The sequence below is a fragment of the Haemorhous mexicanus genome, chromosome 16 (genome assembly GCF_027477595.1).
Source record: "Haemorhous mexicanus isolate bHaeMex1 chromosome 16, bHaeMex1.pri, whole genome shotgun sequence".
Lineage (NCBI taxonomy): Eukaryota > Metazoa > Chordata > Aves > Passeriformes > Fringillidae > Haemorhous > Haemorhous mexicanus.
In genome coordinates this window covers 5674201-5691312 of record NC_082356.1, presented here as the reverse complement: position 1 = coordinate 5691312, position 17112 = coordinate 5674201, and the positions used below count along the sequence as shown (strand labels likewise).

The window sequence follows — 17112 nt, the reverse complement described above, 5'->3', positions numbered from 1 at the left end:
TAAGCCCAGATGGTCTCTGGTTCTGCCCTCTTCCTGATCCTGTGCAGGGATGGAGCACTGCTGTGCTTTCAGGAAGCTGTTCTTGAAACCTTCCAGCATTCCAAGCTCCTTTGCCCTCCATGGATGCTTGCCATGGAATCCCTCACAGCTGGGTTCAGAGCATCCTCAGGTTTGCTCTTCCAAAGTCCAGGGGCTCCAGGGTGCTCAGCAAGATCTGTAACTCCACAGTGTTGTGGAACTGGACCTTCAGCAAAGGGACCTTTCCAGCCTGATCTGCCCTCGTTCCTCTGTGTCTGTGCACAAAACACGGTGTGGAAGAGAATGGCAGGAGGGGCCTGTGTGTCCCAGGGCTCCAGATTTGCATTGCTCCAGCTCCACAGAGATGCAGATAAAGCAAAGAAGCCAAACTGTTTATTAATGGAAGGCAAAGCAAAGGGATGAGCTGGGAGGGAAGAAAGGGGATGGGCAGGTTCTGAGGGCTGTCAACAGCAAGAGAGAAGGCAGGAGCTATGGGAGCTTCCCACAGGCTCAGCTGTGCCAGTCATCAGCTGTGCCTGGAGCTCCAGCTGATCTCCTCTGGTCTCCAGGTGGTCTCACCTTCCAAGAGATCTGGAGGTCTTAAAGAGACACTGGTTCTTCTGAGCCTGCAGATAAAAGTAGTTCTGCAGCTCTTCCCTCAAACATCACCTGAACAAATATGCTTATGCAGGAGGGGCTGTTGTCTTCACTCAGGCCTTGAAGGGCTGAAAGAGACAGGAACAGAGCCACAGTCAGAACCTGGATGTGCAGGAATCCAAGGAGACCTTTCTGCCAGGGCCATCCTACTAGCTCTTGCTATGGCCACAAGAGAGGAGGGGCCAAGGGGATCAGATACAAAGTGCTGGCCATGAATCCCCCTGCCCACATCCCTGAAATCTCTGTGTGCTCTGCCCACAGGACCCCGCGTCCACACAAGGAGCAAAGCCCACCACAGCCAGGGCAGGGATTGCAGCTCCCTGCCCAGGGATTGCAGCTCACCCAGCCAGCTCCTGCTGTCAGCCCACTGCCCTCAGTCATCCTCACAGAGGGCCTGGAGCTCTTCCTTCTGCCCCATCAGGAGCAGCCTGGCCATCCCTGGGAACACAGGCTCACCATAGCTAAGGCTGCTGTGGCTATTATCCAGTTTGCTTTATGGCTTAATAAGGTGAGGGATTAATGGATTTTTAACTTCCTCTGGAAGGCAGGCACATGGATTCAGAGCTATGAGACACTAAGTGTATGTTTTTGGGTTACTTTAATAATGGTACTTACTGTGAGGAAATGACACTGGGGGAAATTTTCTCCTAGCCCTTCACCCAGCTCTTTGGGTCTGCCCCACCGGTTTCAAAGGGTTCAGATCCACTCTAAATGCTAATGATACCATACAGTGGTTGGTGTTGCTGATAGGCCTGTTACATTTAGCATTCAGAGATAAGGGAAGATTAACCTGGATAACCACGCTGACACCTACCCCAGAGACAAGGGATGCTGCTGTCCCAGAGCCTGACCCTGCCCCAGAGCCCATCTCAGAAATGAACCACCCAGGTTGGGTGGGGGTTCTAATGAAATGATGGGCCAGATGCTGAAGGAGTACATTTCCCCAGCTGGTGAAAAACCTTTCCCCTGCCTCAAAGAGGGAGAGTCTGAAGGTGCAGCAGTGGAACCCACAGATGTTACAACTGTCCAGGTTCCAGCTGAAGTGCAAAGGCAATCACAGCCAGCAGCAGTTGCCCCAGTAGAAACAAGGAGGTCTGAGATGAAGCCAGAGCACCCAGATGAGGATAAGAAAGGAGGGCCCTCACAACCCACAGGAGAGACAACAGCTGAGATCATCACTGAGTCCCTGATGTACAAAAGTCTCTGTAATCTACACAAAGTCATTGTACAAAGGGGATGTGAGGCTTATACAACCTGTCTATTTTGGGTCTGGGACCTTATTGGTACAGGTGTGCAACTGGATGATGGTGAGGCAAGGAATGTGGGACCCTTGACCCAGGACTCAGGTATCAATCAGATTTTTGTAAGGGAGCCAGGCTCCCTTTTGCCTCTGGGAGCGGCTTTTAATGAGTGCCAGAGAGAGGTTTGTCCACAGGGAGAGAATGCAGGAGCACCACCATAGAATGTGCTGGAAGACCCTCTGAGGGGGGAGGAGGGTATCTAACAGCTGAGAGAAGTGGCAGTATTGGAGGTCTCCTTGGGAGGGATGGACAGTATGAAAATGACCCTGACAAGTTCAGGTGCACAGGGCAAATGTGTGGGAGTCTGGCAAATCTGGGGCCATCTCAATACATCACCTTCATTGCAACAATTAATGCCGATACCAACTGAGAGACAGTGGGCTCTGTTGCCAACAAGCTTAGAAATTATTCAAGTATGATCAATGGCCCAATGCAGGCTCATGTCTCTGCTGTGCTCCAAGAACTCAGAGAGGAGATGAAGGAGGAGGTGAGGAGGAACAGTTCCCACATTGCAGCAGTGTGAGTCACAGGCCCCAAAGTCAGAGCCCAACGTTCCCCAGCTAGAGAGAGAGGGTACACCCCACGGGCTGACCTGTGGTTCTTTCTGCAGGACCATGGGGCAGAGACATGGGAAGGTGGAATGAGAAACCCACTTCTGTCCTGGCAGCACGAGTGTGTCAACTCAAGGAGGGAAACACTAATCAAGGGAACTCCAGTAAAGTGAAGGTAGCCTCATTCTCCCATGACCGAGCTGCTGAGTATGATCTGTCTGATCCCCTTCAAGGAACCTCTGCCATGTATGCCCAGGAAAGAAATAATACCCAGGGTTAGAGGGGCCCTGCCTCTAGCCAGGGAGAGGCACGGGAGAAGTGGATCTTCTGGATGGTGTGGATCCGATGGCCCCTGGCACATCAGAACCAGAAAAATACCATGCCTCAGTTGATACTGGTGTGCACTGTACCCTGATACCATTGGGATATGTGGGGGCAGAACCTGTTTCCTTTGCTGGCGTGCTGGGGGGAATCACAGCAATTGACCCTGTTGGAAGCCGAGGTGAGCCTGACTGGGAAAGACTGGAAGAAACATCCTATTGTGACTGGCCCAGAGGCCCCGTGTGTTCTGGGCATAGACTTTCTCTGGGATGGCTATTACAAAGACCTAAAGGGACTCATATGAGATTTTGGCATAGCTGCTGTAGAGGCAGAAAATATTAAGCAGTTGAACACTTTGCCTGGACTGTCAGAAAACCCATCTGCAGTAGGTCTCCTGAACGTGGAAGGGCAACAAGTGCCAATTGCCACTGCGACAGTGCACAGTCATCAGTATCAGACGAACCGAGATGCCGTGATCGCCATCCACAAAATGATCCGTGAGCTGGAGAGCCAAGGGGTGGTCAGCAAAACCCACTCACCCTTTAACAGCCCCATCAGGCCTGTGCGCAAGTCTGACAGGGAATGGAGATTGACTGTGGACTATCATGCCTTGAACAAATTGACTCCACTGCTGAGTGCTGCTGTGCCGGACGTGCTGGAACTCCAGTATGAGCTGGAGTCCAAGGCAGCAAAGTGGTACGCCACTGTTGACATTGCTAATGCATTTTTCTCCATTCCTCTGGCAGCAGAATGCAGGCCTCAGTTTGCTTTCACCTGGAGGGGCGTGCAGTACACCTGGAACCGACTGCCCCAGGGGTGGAAGCACAGCCCCACCATCTGCCATGGACTGATCCAGACTGCACTGGAAAAGGGTCAGGCCCCAGAACACCTGCAGTACATCGATGACATCATTGTGTGGGGGAACATGGCAATGGAAGTATTTGAAAAAGCAGAGAGGATCATCCAGTTCTGCTAGAAGCCAGTTTCGCCATCAAGAAGAGCAAAGTCAAGAGACCTGCCCGAGATATCCAGTTCCTGGGAGTAAAGTGGCAAGACGGACGGCATCAGATTCCCACTGAGGTAATCAACAAGATCACCGCAATGTCTCCACCAACTAGCAAGAAGGAAACACAAACTTTCTTCAGTGCCATGGGTTTTTGGAGAATGCATACTCCTGAGTACACCCAGATTGTGAGCCTTCTTTACCTGGTCACCTGCAAGAAGAATGATTTCCACTGGGGCCCTAAGCTGCAGCAAGCTTTTGCCCAGATCAAGCAGGAGATCGCTCATGCAGTTGCCCTTGGCCCAGTCAGGACGGGACCAGAGGTGAAGCACGTGCTCTACTCTGCAGCCGGGAACAATGGCTTGTCCTGGAGCCTTTGCCAGAAGGTGCTTGGGGAGACTCGGCATCGACCACTGGGATTTTGGAGTTGAAGCTACAGAGGGTCCGAAGCCAACTACACTCCCACAGAGAAGGAAATCTTGGCTGCCTATGAAGGAGTTCAAGATGCCTCAGAGGTGATTGGCAGGGAAGCACAACTCCTCCAGGCACCCTGACTACCAGTGCTGGGGTGGATGTTTAAGAGAAAGGCTCCCACCACCCACCACGCCACTGATGCTACATGGAGTAAATGGATTGCCCTCATCACACAGCGCGCCCGTATTGGAAACCTGAATCGCCCTGGGATTTTGGAGATAATTACAAACTGGCCAGAAGGTGAAAACTCTGATCTCACTGATAAAGAGGAACAAGAGCAAGTGACATGTGCTAAAGAAGCTCCACCATACAACCATCTACCAGCAGAGGAAACACGCTATGCTCTTTTCACAGACGGTTCCTGTCGTATCCTAGGGATGAACCGGAAGTGGAAAGCAGCCGTATGGAGCCCCACACGACAGGTCACTCAAGCTACCGAAGGAGAAGGTGGATCAAGTCAACTTGCTGAACTCAAGGCTTTTCAGCTGGCCCTGGACAGAGAGAAGTGGCCAAAGCTCTACCTTTACACTGATTTATGGATGGTAGCCAGTGCCCTGTGGGACTGGCTGGAAAGGTGAAAAAGGCCAACTGGCAGCGTAGGGGAAAACCAATCTGGGCTGCTGATGAATGGAAAGACATTGCAACTCCGTTGGAGAAGCTACATGTGAAAGTCTGCCATGTAGATGCCCATGTCCCCAAGAGTCAGGCTAATGAGCAACATTGAAACAATGAACAGGTAAATCAGGCAGCAAAAATAGAGGTGTCAAAGACAGACCTAGATTGGCAACACAAGGGGGAGCTGTTCCTAGCTCGATGGGCCCATGATGCCTCAGGTCATCAGGGTAGAGATGACATGAGGGCACGAGACTGAGGGGTGGATCTAACCATGGACAGTATTTCTCAGGTTATTCATGACTGTGAGACGTGTGCTGCCATCAAACAGGCCCAGCGGGTGAAGCCCCTGTGGTATGGTGGGCAGTGGTCCAAGTACAAGTATGGGGAGGCCTGGCAGATTGACTACATCACACTGCCCCAGACACGCCAAGGCAAGTGCTACGTGCTGACCATGGTGGAAGCCACCACTGGGTGGTTGGAGACCCACCCTGTGCCTCATGCCACTGCCCGGAACACCATCCTGGGCCTGGAAAATCAAGTCCTGTGGAGACATGGAACCCCTGAGAAAACTGAATCAAACAACGGGACCCATTTCAAGAACAGCCTTATCAACCCCTGGGCCAGGGAACATGGTATTAAATGGATATATCATATCCCCTATCATGCACCAGCTGCAGGGAAAGTTGAACGGTGCAATGGACTGCTTAGGACTACCCTGAAGGCACCTGGGGGGGACTTTAAGAACTTAGGAAATGAACTTAGCAAAAGTCGCCTGGATGGTCAACACCTGAGGGTCCATCAATCGAGCTGGTCCTGCCCAGTCTGAACCCTTGCACACAGTGGATGGAGATAAAGTCCCTGTTGTACACATGAAAGATATTTTAGGAAAGACTGGATTAATCCCACCTCAGGCAAAGACAAACCCATCTGTGGAATTGTTTTTGCTCGAGGACCTGGTTACACTTGGTGGGTAATGCAGAAAGATGGAGAAATCCGTTGTGTACCACAGGGAAACCTAGTCTTAAATGAGAACAGTGTGTAAGGTTTCATTGTGATGCAGATGGAAATAGAATAAGGGGTGGATAATGTCCTAGATTGCAAGGCAATATGTGTGTTCTATTTGCCATCTGTTAGAGGTGGGCAGTTATCTTCTGTGAATTGGGCAGTTTTTCTTTATCTCTTCCACAAACCAATCCTCCCTCTGGGAGACATCTGCTGTTAATGGGCTAATGAATATCACTGCATGACTGATAACAGTTACATCATCCCATTGGGAGATGCTCCGCCCAGAGGAGGGGCCAAGCATTCCTACCTGGATAGAATCTGAGATTTTGGGACAACCGAACAGCCTTTCCACTGGATTCCCAGAGGAAGACTAGGCCCATCTATACCACCACTGGACCTTCAGAAGAAGACTACACCCTTCTACAGGATCACTGCTCCAACAGAACCACACCTGTCTGCAGGAAGACTGCAGGAGGAATGCAGCCACCATTTCAATTGCACTGCTACCAACACCCTGACCCACAGGGTGTCAGGTCATATTCTGAGCCTGTCAGTGCTGTTTTGTCTTACTGCATTGTTTCTTTTATTTTTATTTTCTTCCCTAATTTTTATTTTCTTCCCTTATTCCTGCTCCCATATCTGTGCCTGAGAGCCCCCTCAATTTCAAAATTATAACAATTCGGAGGGAGGGGGTTTACATTTTCCATTTCAGGGGGGGCTCCTGCCTTCATTAGCAGACACCTGTCTTTTCAAACCAAGACAAGGGGAAAGGTTCAAAGCCTCAGTTATAATGCCAATAAAGTTTGAAGGAACAAATAAAATAGGAATTGGGGATGTTCTGTTAGTTCCAAATGCAGGGTGAAATTTATTAGGATGGAGTGCTCCCAGAGAAAGGGAAGATGGTAGTTAAGCTTCTCCAGTTAAGGGAAGGAAATGAGGAGAAAATTCATGAGATGATGTGGGCAAAACTAAAAAATGGATGTAAATTAAACATCAAACCTATAGTAATAAAAATAGCTAATGAAAACCATCCATTTTGGGTACGGCAACATCCACTCTCCCTGGAGGGGAGACAAGGACTACGGCCGGTGATCCAGGACCTACTTGAGGACAGGCCCTTAAAGCCATGTATGTCCCCCCATAATACACCCATATTACCAGGAAAGAAGTCAGAAGGGACTTACAGGCTTGTCCAAGAGTTGAGAGAAGTGAACAAAAGAACAGTGAATCGGTACCCAGTGGTGCCTAATCCCTATAGACTACTGAGTAACATCCCAGTGGTTCAGTGTGACAGACCTAAAAGATGCTTTTTGGGTGTGCTCTCTGGCAGAGGAAAGTGGGTTATATTTGCCTTTGAATGGGAGAACCCTGATTCTGGGGGAAGCAACAGCTTCAGTGGACTGGGTTTCCCCAAGGGTTTTCCAAATCCCCAAACCTGTTTGGTCAAACCCTAGGAGGAGAAGTACTAAAACCACTTCTCCATTAAACCTGGGATAAAGCTCATCCAATATGTAAATTATTTGCTTCTATCAGGACTGGAAGAAAAAGAAGTTTGGGAATCGACCATAGTGTTGTTAAATTTTCTGGGGAACTAAGTTTTTGGATATCAAAATGGATTCTCCATTTTGTAAAAATGAAAGTACCTAGGACATGTGATTTGTCAAGGGAGCTGGCAGCTGAACCCTGGGAGAATTATGGGGATAGTCTCACTCCCAGGGCCAAAAACTAAGAGGGAAGTCAGCAGGTTTTAGGCTTGTGGGGATATTGTAGGCTATGGATTGAAGGATACATGCAGGCCATCCAGATCTTGTATGAAAAGTTAGTTGAAGAAGAGATTAGGTGGGAAAAAGATGATGAACAAAAGTTTGAAGCTTTAAAGCAAAAATTAGTCAGTGTACCGGCACTGAGTCTTCCTGCCTTAGACAAACCCTTCTATCTGCTTGTGGATATAGAAAAAGGGGAAATGAGATTGACTCTCAAGCAGAGACTGAAAGAAAACCAGAAAAACACCAAGATGCCCAAAAAGTAGAGTCAAGCTTCCACCAACCAGCTTGAGAACTGTCTTCCTGTTTTAATGGGTGAGAATTACCAGCATCTGTTGAGGAGAAGTACACAAGGGACTGTAAAAGGTAATGGGACAGCTTCATCAAGAAAATAAGACAAAGGGAGGAGAGCAAGACCGGGTTGGCCGCTTTGCTCACTACCAAGAAGGCTCCATAGCCCTGCTGCGGGCAGCAACCCCGTAGGCATGGTAAGGTAGGGACAAAAGGCCAGACCAGACCTCTGTCATTCCTCTCCTCAGTTGTCTTTTAATTCAACAGGGACTGGAGGGCAGGACCGAGTTGGCCTCTGTACTCACCCCTAAGATACACTGACTATGGGTAGCAACCACATAGGCATGGTAGATGGGAGTCAAAGCCATACTGGACCTCTGTGATGCCCTTTTGTCCATTCCAAATAAGTGTGTCCAAGGAAAACCTGAGATTTTTTCTCCTCTTCCCGCTGTCCTTGCCCACATCAACAGATGCTGGTATGACTCATTCAAGAGAGAGAGGAAATTTTTTACTTAACTGTTTGAGCAAAATGACTAATAGAAAAAGAAAAGGGGGGTTTGTTATAGATGAGTAATGCTATGGTTGACTCTCACAATTAGGGGTGAATATTAAATATATGTTAAGAGAAGTTTTGTGGATGTATAATTATCCTTCCCCTCCCCCTTGCCTTATCATGGGATGGCCTCAGTAGTTGGGGTATTTGGGAGGGTCAGCTTGTTACTATGGCAGCACCTGACCTCCAATCAAGATGTAATAAAGTGATCTGCACCACTGGACAGGAGTCGATTGACAAAGCTTTGGGAGGGGCTGGAAGTATAAAAGACAGAACATCCATTTTGTAAATAAGCACACAGTGACTGAATCCTTTGCTCCCAGTGCTGTGTCCTTCTCTTTATTCAGTCTTCTGTTGTGTTTTGATAAGATCTTAATAATTTAAATTTTTGAAAGTGATAATGGTTTCTCACATGAAGTTGGGGAATGTGAGGGAAGGTTGTCCACGCTGAGTCAGCTCTCAAGGTACAACTTCTCTGACCTGGCCAGACCTCCTTGGGAGTGGTCCAACATCAATATCAAACACAGAGTGCTGCAATCACCTCTTCCCTAAAGAGAACAGTAATAAAATACATTCTTTGAAATAGAATTAAATATTTCTTAGAAGCTCATTGAAATAGGAATCCATAACTGTAAAAGGAAAACTTCCTGCTGACATGAACTAGAGCAGAGGGAAATCAAGGCAGAGCCATGGTTTGTCAGGACTTGCTTGATCCTAATGAGCCCCACTGTGCATTTGGAGCTGAGCCCTGGAACCTCAGGGCCTGAGAGGAGATTGCACAAACCTTTCCAGGAGCCAAAGTCAGAAGAAAACCCCAAAGAATCTCAAGGCATGAATGGGTCACACTGAGGTCCATCCCAAAAGTGGTTCCTCATGGACTCCTTGGAGGAGAAAATTGGAGGCCAGGATGGCACAAAAACTTCTCAGAGATTCAGTGTGGAAAGGAAAATCCAAAGTACCTTGAAAACCTTGAGTATCTCAAAGCATTAATGAGCCCCACGGAGTGTCAGTACAAAGCTCTCCAGGGACTCCTTAAAGCAGATAATTGGGGCCATGATTGCACAAACCTCTCCCAGAGTCTGTATCCAAAGGGAAACACCAAGTACCTTAAAAGAACTGAAGTACCTTGAAGCATTAATGAGCCCCACTCAGTGTCAGTACAAAGCTCTCCAGTGACTCATTAAAGCAGATAATTGGGGCCATGATTGCACAAATCTCTCCCAGAGTCTGTATGAAAAGAGAAACACCAAGTACCTTAAAAGAACTGAAGTACCTTGAAGCATTAATGAGCCCACTGATTGTTGTTACTGACAAAGCCTCTCCAGGGACTAATTACAGCAGATAATTGGAGGCCATGATTGCTCACACCTCTCAGAGACTCCAAGGCAAAAGCCAAACCCAAAGTCCTTTGAAAACCCTGCAGTCCCTGGGAGCATTCAGGAGCCCCCAGGGCCATTGCTGAGCAAGGCTCCCCAGGGACTCCTTCCAGCAGATCCCTGAGCCACTGGGATGTGGGCTAGGGGGGGATGCTGAGGGCAGGACAAGGGGCTGACAGTGCCCAGCCTGGCTGGGGCTGTGCCAGGAGGCCCCAGTGCCACAGGACAAGGTGTCTCCTCCCAGCCCGTGGTGGCACAGACCCTGCTGTGCCCCAGGGCACCAAGACTTGGCTTCTCTTTGTCCCCAGCTGTCATCACTGCCTCCAGTTCTCTGCTCTGCCTGGGGCCTGGGGACACTTTCTCAGTTGTGTCCCTCAGTGGGACCCATTAAAAGTCCAAGAAACTTTGGAGTTGGATTCTGACTTGGAGTTCTGGAGAGGTTTCTTCAGCTCACTCTCAAGGGCTGATGCTCAGGTCCTCAGCACAAAGCCCCAGAGGCTCATTAAAGTCCTTGTGCTGTGTCTGTGCTGCTGAGCTGGGCTGGGCTCCTGGCACAGAGGCAGCTCCTGGTAACCAAGAAAAGCTTCAAAAGCACATTTCTCTTGATGAGCAGCTTTTCTCCCAGCCCAGTAGGGCTGGGGCACTGCCTGCAGCCACCCCAAGCACAGCACAGAGGCACAGAGAGCTTCAATCAGTCAGGGCTGGGAAGGTGCTGAGAAGTGCCTGGGGCACAATCACTGCCAGCCCTTGGCACAGGAACCTCTGGCTGCAGGACAATGCAGCTGCAGCTCCTGGAGCCATCTCCTAAAGCTGCAACATCCCAATGCCTGCAGACTCTGTGAGTACATTCTCTGATTCTCTCTTGTGCAGAGCAGCCAGGGGTGCCCAGGGCTGTCCTGCAGAGCAGGGTCCTGCAGCCCAGGGCGCTGTGCTGGGGCAGGGACTCTGCTGCCTGCCAGGGTCAGCTCTCAGCCAGCCCGGGAGCTGCTCCCAGCTCCTGGGAGAAGCTCTGGGGGGAAGGAGCCACCCTGAGCAGGGCAGGTGCTGCTGCTGAGAGGGGCTGGGTGGGGCAGGGCTGCTCCCAGCTCCAGACCAGCCTGGGCAGAGCTCTGGAGGGCACTTCTCAAAGAAGGTAAGCCTGGGATTGCTGTAAGGATCAGGAGGTTTCCTGAGAGTGTTTTCAATTTCCTTCTTGGAGAAGGATGGGAATGTTGGGGTGGTGACAAAAAGATTTTTGCTTTTTCTATATTTTTCATATATTCATGCCTCTGTAAAATACAATTATATAGCTATAAATCTATAATCATTATTTTTTTCCATTAAACTCTTTTTTTTTTACTCTTAATAAGCTGCTATTATATATTTCTATAACTAGAACCCTTATTAACTCTGGTACATTTCCTAACCTTTCTCTTAGATTTTAGAACAATGGGCTGACTGTCTAAATACATTCCTGAAATACTGTCTTATTATCTGTGTTATTATCAAATAGCCTTATTATTAGGAAGAGAGCCTACAAGAAAATTTTGTTTCTTGACCAGAATGTGAGCAGTCACAACAAAAAGTAGAGGCAGAGAAGCCCTTGGACCTACTCTAGTGGGTTGAACCAGGGGTGTGTAATCTGCTACTGGATGTTCCCGTTAAATATCCTAATTTATCAACCTTAATAAATTGTTGAAATCAGGAGCTGGGTTTGCCCCATCCCCACTGGGACACCTGGAAGCCTCCAATTAATGTCTGGTTTTTACTTTACTGCTCTAACACTGTTGCAAGGGTTTTTTTCTTTTTTGATTATACACAACAGGGGGATGAGAGAAGCAGAACAGGAATTGTAATCCCAGAACCACAGAACATTCTGAGTTGAAAGGGACACACAGGATCATCCAAGGAATGTTTGAACATTTACAGAGACTCCAGAACTGTAACTTTGGGTGGTCAGTCTCTCTGTTGGGAGCCTCCCAAAGGGCCCTCAGCCCCTCCTCAGCCCGGGACAGCAGCAGCATCACCTTTGCAGGGCCCAGCAGGGCTCTCCTGAGCTGCTCTTGCCCACCTGCACACAGAGCCTGCCCCAGCCAGGGCCCTGCACACAGGCAGGTTTCCGTAGGGCCAGGGCACACAGGGTGGGATGGGCTCTGTGAGCGCTGGCAGGGACAAGGCTCCTCTCAGGAGAGAATGTCCAGGCCCAGGGAGATGCTCAGGGAAGGAGAGGGGGCTGAGGAGAGCAGTGCTGGGGGCAGGAGGGCACTGCTGGTGTGTGGGAGGTGCCGGGCACAGCTGGGCACGGGAACACTGTCCTGAGTGCCCGGCTGTCTCTGCCCTGCCCTCTCAGGCACAGCACCACACCACCTTCCCTTGTTTCTGCACTGCCCTGATATTGTCACTGTTATCTGCTGCTTTCAGGGAGGCTCTGGCATTTGCAGCAGCTGGGTCAGGCACTGCCCCTGGCATTCCTGCCAGGCAGGGGGATCCATGAGAATGGGGTGTCCAAGCTTCCCTGGCACCTGTGGGCTGTGGGCAAAGCAGTCCATGGGAAAGGGGAATGAGCTGAGCCCCCTCCCTGAGATCCCATCATGGGCACAGCCAGGGATCTCCCTGCTGTGCCCTTCCAAGCTCTGAGCTGCCCTCCTGTGTGCAAATCTGTGCCAGAGCCTCTGGAAGTTCCCTGAATGTCACACAGGGAAGGGGAGAGCTGCCAGAGCTGAGGAAATGCTGCTGGGTTTGCCAAGGGAGCCATGAGTGTCCTTGGCACAAGGGGGTGCTGAGACCTTGCCCAGAGACCTTGAGAGAGGGTGAGACATTCAGGGATCCCTCTGCTCTGGGCAGGGTCTGGTTTACTCCAGGGTGACCCTGGAGTGTGATTGTGCTCTGATTGCAGCCAAAGGTGCAAAGCCAGGGCAGCTGGGAACAAGCCCATCCAGCCCCTCACCTTCCCTGAGCCACAGGGAATCCTTTGCCTCTCCCATCTCTTAATGGCAAACTCTGAGTGCAGCAGAAATGCTGGGGATTTCTAACCTCAGAGAGCCAGGAATGGTGTGTGGGTAGGAAAACAATCCTTACACTAACTTCTGCCCTCTATTTACTTTAGAAGTCTGAGTGCAGATGCTATCAAGCCTTTCTGCATTTGGAGTGATTCCCTTGAGAACTCCTGAATATCCAGCTTTGTCCCCCTGCCCCATGGCCACAAACCCAGGGCAGTGGAGCAGGGATGGTTCCTCAAGAGCCCCCCCCCCACAGGCCTGGCTGCTCCTGGCACACTCAGCCAGCACAGCTGGAGATCAGGCCGGGACCTGGGTGGAGGTTTTCCCAGAGCGGGAACAAGTGTGGGTGAGTCCCAGCGGGACAGTCTGCAGGGAATGGCACAGGTTTTGCTCAAAGCAGCTTCTCCTGACTTGTCACTGTCCTTTCTACATGAACAGGTCCCCATGTGCAGCCACAGCAAATGTCCAACAGCAGCTCCATCAGCCACTTCCTCCTGCTGGCCTTGGCAGACACGCAGCAGCTGCAGCTCCTGCACTTCTGCCTCTTGCTGGGCATCTCCCTGGCTGCCCTCCTGGGCAACGGCCTCATCATCAGCGCCGTAGCCTGCGGCCACCACCTGCACACGCCCATGTTCTTCTTCCTGCTCAACCTGGCCCTCACTGACCTGGGCTCCATCTGCACCACTGTCCCCAAAGCCATGCACAATTCCCTCTGGGACACCAGGACCATCTCCTACACAGGATGTGCTGCTCAGGTTTTTCTGATTATCTTCTTCCTTGGAACAGAGCCTTCCCTCCTGACCATCATGTGCTACGACCGCTACGTGTCCATCTGCAAACCCCTGTGCCACGGGACCCTCCTGGGCAGCAGAGCTTGTGCCCACATGGCAGCAGCTGCCTGGGCCAGTGCCTTTCTCAATGCTCTCCTGCACATGGCCAATACATTTTCCCTGCCTCTGTGCCATGGCAATGTCCTGGGCCAGTTCTTCTGTGAAATCCCCCAGATCCTCAAGCTCTCCTGCTCCAAATCTTACCTCAGGGAACTTGGGCTCATTGCTGTTAGTACCTGTTTGGTACTTGGCTGTTTTGTGTTCATTGTTTTCTCCTATGTGCAGATCTTCAGGGCCGTCCTGAGGATCCCCTCTGATCAGGGTCAGCACAAAGCCTTTTCCACCTGCCTCCCTCACCTGGCTGTAGTCTCTCTCTTTGTCAGCACCTCATTTTTGGTCTACCTGAAGCCCCCCTCCATGTCTTCTCCATCCCTGGATCTTGCCCTGTCAGTTCTGTACTCAGTGGTGCCTCCAGCCCTGAACCCCCTCATCTACAGCCTGAGGAACCAGGAGCTCAAGGCTGCAGTGTGGACACTGATGACTGGATGCTTTCAGGGACATTAAACAGCTGGTGAATTTCTGCAAATGAATTGTAATAAAAATCATCTTTGATACTTCTTGTTGGTTTGGTTGTGGGGTCTTTTGTCCCCTGTTCCATTTGGTCATATTGTCCACAAAGGAATGTCATTGTTTGGGCCATTTCTCATTTTGCTTCTCTCCACCTTCCCTGTGGCCACAGTCTGTGTTAATGTGGGGCTGTACTCTTATGGCTTTAAAGGAACTGAAGGATCTCCCAGCAAAGTTTTCTGCAGAGATGCCCTTTTGTTGCCTTCTCTGGAGCTGCAGCAGCAATGTCTGTGTGCAGGGCTGGGGGCAGATCAGTGCTGGCCCAGCAGCTGTGCCCAGCAGCAGCAGCACTTGGTGTTGCCAGTGCTGCTCCCGTGGCCCTGCCCCGCTGCCCTGGTGGCCCTGGTGTTGCTGTAGGGCCTGAGTGCTCTTGGGGCCAGGCACAGCCCTGAGGGTGGCAGTGCCAGGGCTGCAGCAGGGACAGGCCATGGGCACTGCTGGGGCAGCGCTGACGCCTCAGGCCAGGCCCTGGGGGCTCCAGGCTCCTTGCCCAGGCTCTCTCAAAAACACACCCAGGAACAATGCTGAGCACAGAAAACCCCCGTGAGCAGCCCCAGGGTGGCCGTGGGCAGGCTGGGGGCAAACAGCATGGCTGGTGCTCTGCAAGGGCCCTGGGGGAGATGGGAAGGAGCAGCAGAGCAGGGGCTGATCCATCCCCAGTGCGCTGGACAGCCCAGGGCAGCGTCCCAGAGCGTCCTCATGGAGCTGCCAACAACATCCCCCCTCTGCAGCCCTGGCCTCTCCCCCAGCTCACACAGGTGCCCCATCCTTGCAGGCACAGACACGGCAGCACTGGCTCAGGAGCCCCTGTTTGCATTGCACAGAGCAGGGGGAGCACCCCCATGCTGTTGGTGTGGGGACATGAACCTGAGGGAGCACAAATGCCATCAGCCCCTGGGGCCAGGAAGGGCTGGGAATGGCAGGGAAATGACTCAGCTTTGTCCTGGCCTCTGCACTCAGCCAGAAAGTTCTTTCCCATCAGCTGGGAGTGTCCTGTCCCACTGAAGATGCTGTTGCTCAGAGCCAGGGCTGCCTGGCAGCCACCCCCAAACTGCCCTGAGCATTTCCTTTGCTTTACCTTGGCTTTCTTTCCTCTCCCCTGGTTCAGATTTCTTCCTCTTGCCCACCGCTGTTCCCTTTCCTGCAAACAGCCCATCCCTTTTTGCCCTTCCCTCTCTGGCCCCACTCCCCATTGCAGTTCCTGACTTGGCACCATGGGAACGTCCCTTGGGGAGCAGGATCATCCTACAAGTGCTGCAGGAATTGTCTGCAGGCTCCTGCAGTGCCTCCTGCTGCTCCCTTGCCAGAGGCACCACAGGCCAGGGGGGCACATCTGGGCTGCTGTGTCTGCCTCTGGGGCTCCCTGTTCTGGGCAATGAGGAGGAGCTGCAGAGGCTCTGCAGGACTGACAGGATGGGCTTTGGGGCTGGCAGGAGAAGCTGAGGGACCTGGGCTGCTGGAGCTTCTGAAGAGGAGGCCCAGGGCTCATCCTGCAACTGCTCCAAGGGTGGTTTCAGAGAATCCCAGAATCAGCAAGGGTGGAACAGGCCATGGAGATCATCAAGTCCAACCTGGGTCCTGGCACCACCTTGTCTCCCCTGAGCCTCCTCTTCTCCAGGATAAACAACCCCAGCTCCCTCAGCCACTCTGAACAGGACTTGTGTTCCAGACCCCTCCCCAGTCTTGCTGCCCTTCTCTGGACACACTCCAGCCCCTCCATGTCCCTCCTAAATTGGGGGTCCAGAACTGGACACAGCACTCGAGGCGCTGCCCAAGCTGTGCCCAGCACAGGGGAAGAATCACTGCCCTGCTCCTGCTGGCCACACCATTCCTGATCCAGGCCAGGAGCCACTGGCCTTCTTAGCCACCTGGACACACTGCTGCCTCATGTCCAGCCTGCTGTCCATCAGTCCCTGCAGGTCCCTTTTTGCCTGGCTGCTGTCCAGCCACTCTGTCCCCAGCCTGTAGTGCTGCAGGAGTTGTTGTGGCCAAAGTGCAGGACTCAGCACTTGGACTTATTAAACCTCAACTTGTTGGATTTGGGTCCTGGATCCAGCCCATACAGGGCCCTGTGCAGAGCCCTCCTACCCTCCAGCAGATCAACTCTCCCCGACAGCTTGGTGTCACCTCAGTTCCATTAGGCCCCAGAGCGTCCCAATGGTCTCCATGATTCCATGAGGCCTCCCAGTGTCACAATGTCCCTTTGGTTCCATGGGACCCGTTGGTGTCACAAAGTCCCTTGGATCCTGGGGCCCCACTGTGTCACAATAGTCCTTGGTCCCCCAAGGCCCTGTAGTGTCACAATGGATCCTTGGTTCCATGAGGTCTGGCAGGGCAGCAATGCTCTCCTTGGTTCCACAGTGTCACAATGGCCTCTTGGTCCCAAGGGCCACCACGGTGTCAAACATGTTTCCTTCATTCCAGGAGTCCCTGAGGAGCTTGGTTCCATGGGGCCCTGCAGTGTCATAATGGCCCCATCGTGACACGAGGTCCTGCTCTGTCACAATGCTCTGCATGATTCCACAAGGCCCTGCAGGGTCACAGTGGCCTCTTGGTTCCAGTGGGTCCTGAAGTGTTTTAATGGTGTCCATGGTTCCATGAGGCCCCACAGTGCCACAACAAACTTTTGGTTCCATGAGCTTTCGTACTGCCAACAACAGTCTCCTTGGTTCCACAGTGTCACAATGGACCCTTGGTTCCATGAGATTCAGTAGTGTAACATGGACATCTCGATTCCATAAGGTTCTGC

At 51.6% G+C, this 17112-nt stretch overlaps 1 protein-coding gene across 1 annotated transcript; it reads left to right on the top strand.

Annotated features, from left to right (window-relative positions):
- Positions 1-13350: 13350 nt before the first annotated feature.
- On the top strand, positions 13351-16832 carry LOC132334608 (olfactory receptor 14A16-like). Its single transcript, XM_059860713.1, has 2 exons — positions 13351-14255; positions 16788-16832. The coding sequence occupies exons 1-2, from the start codon at positions 13368-13370 to the stop codon at positions 16830-16832; spliced, it is 933 nt and encodes a 310-aa protein (XP_059716696.1). The 5' UTR covers positions 13351-13367.
- Positions 16833-17112: the final 280 nt, after the last annotated feature.

What these genes read in the sequence shown, in the direction of transcription:
- LOC132334608 (XM_059860713.1), top strand. Translation starts at nt 13,368, where the DNA reads ATGTCCAACAGCAGCTCCATCAGCCACTTCCTCCTGCTGGCCTTGGCA. An exon ending in TGAGGAACCAGGAGCTCAAG is followed by an intron (nt 14,256 to 16,787) that starts GCTGCAGTGTGG and finishes CCTTCATTCCAG; the next exon opens with GAGTCCCTGAGGAGCTTGGT.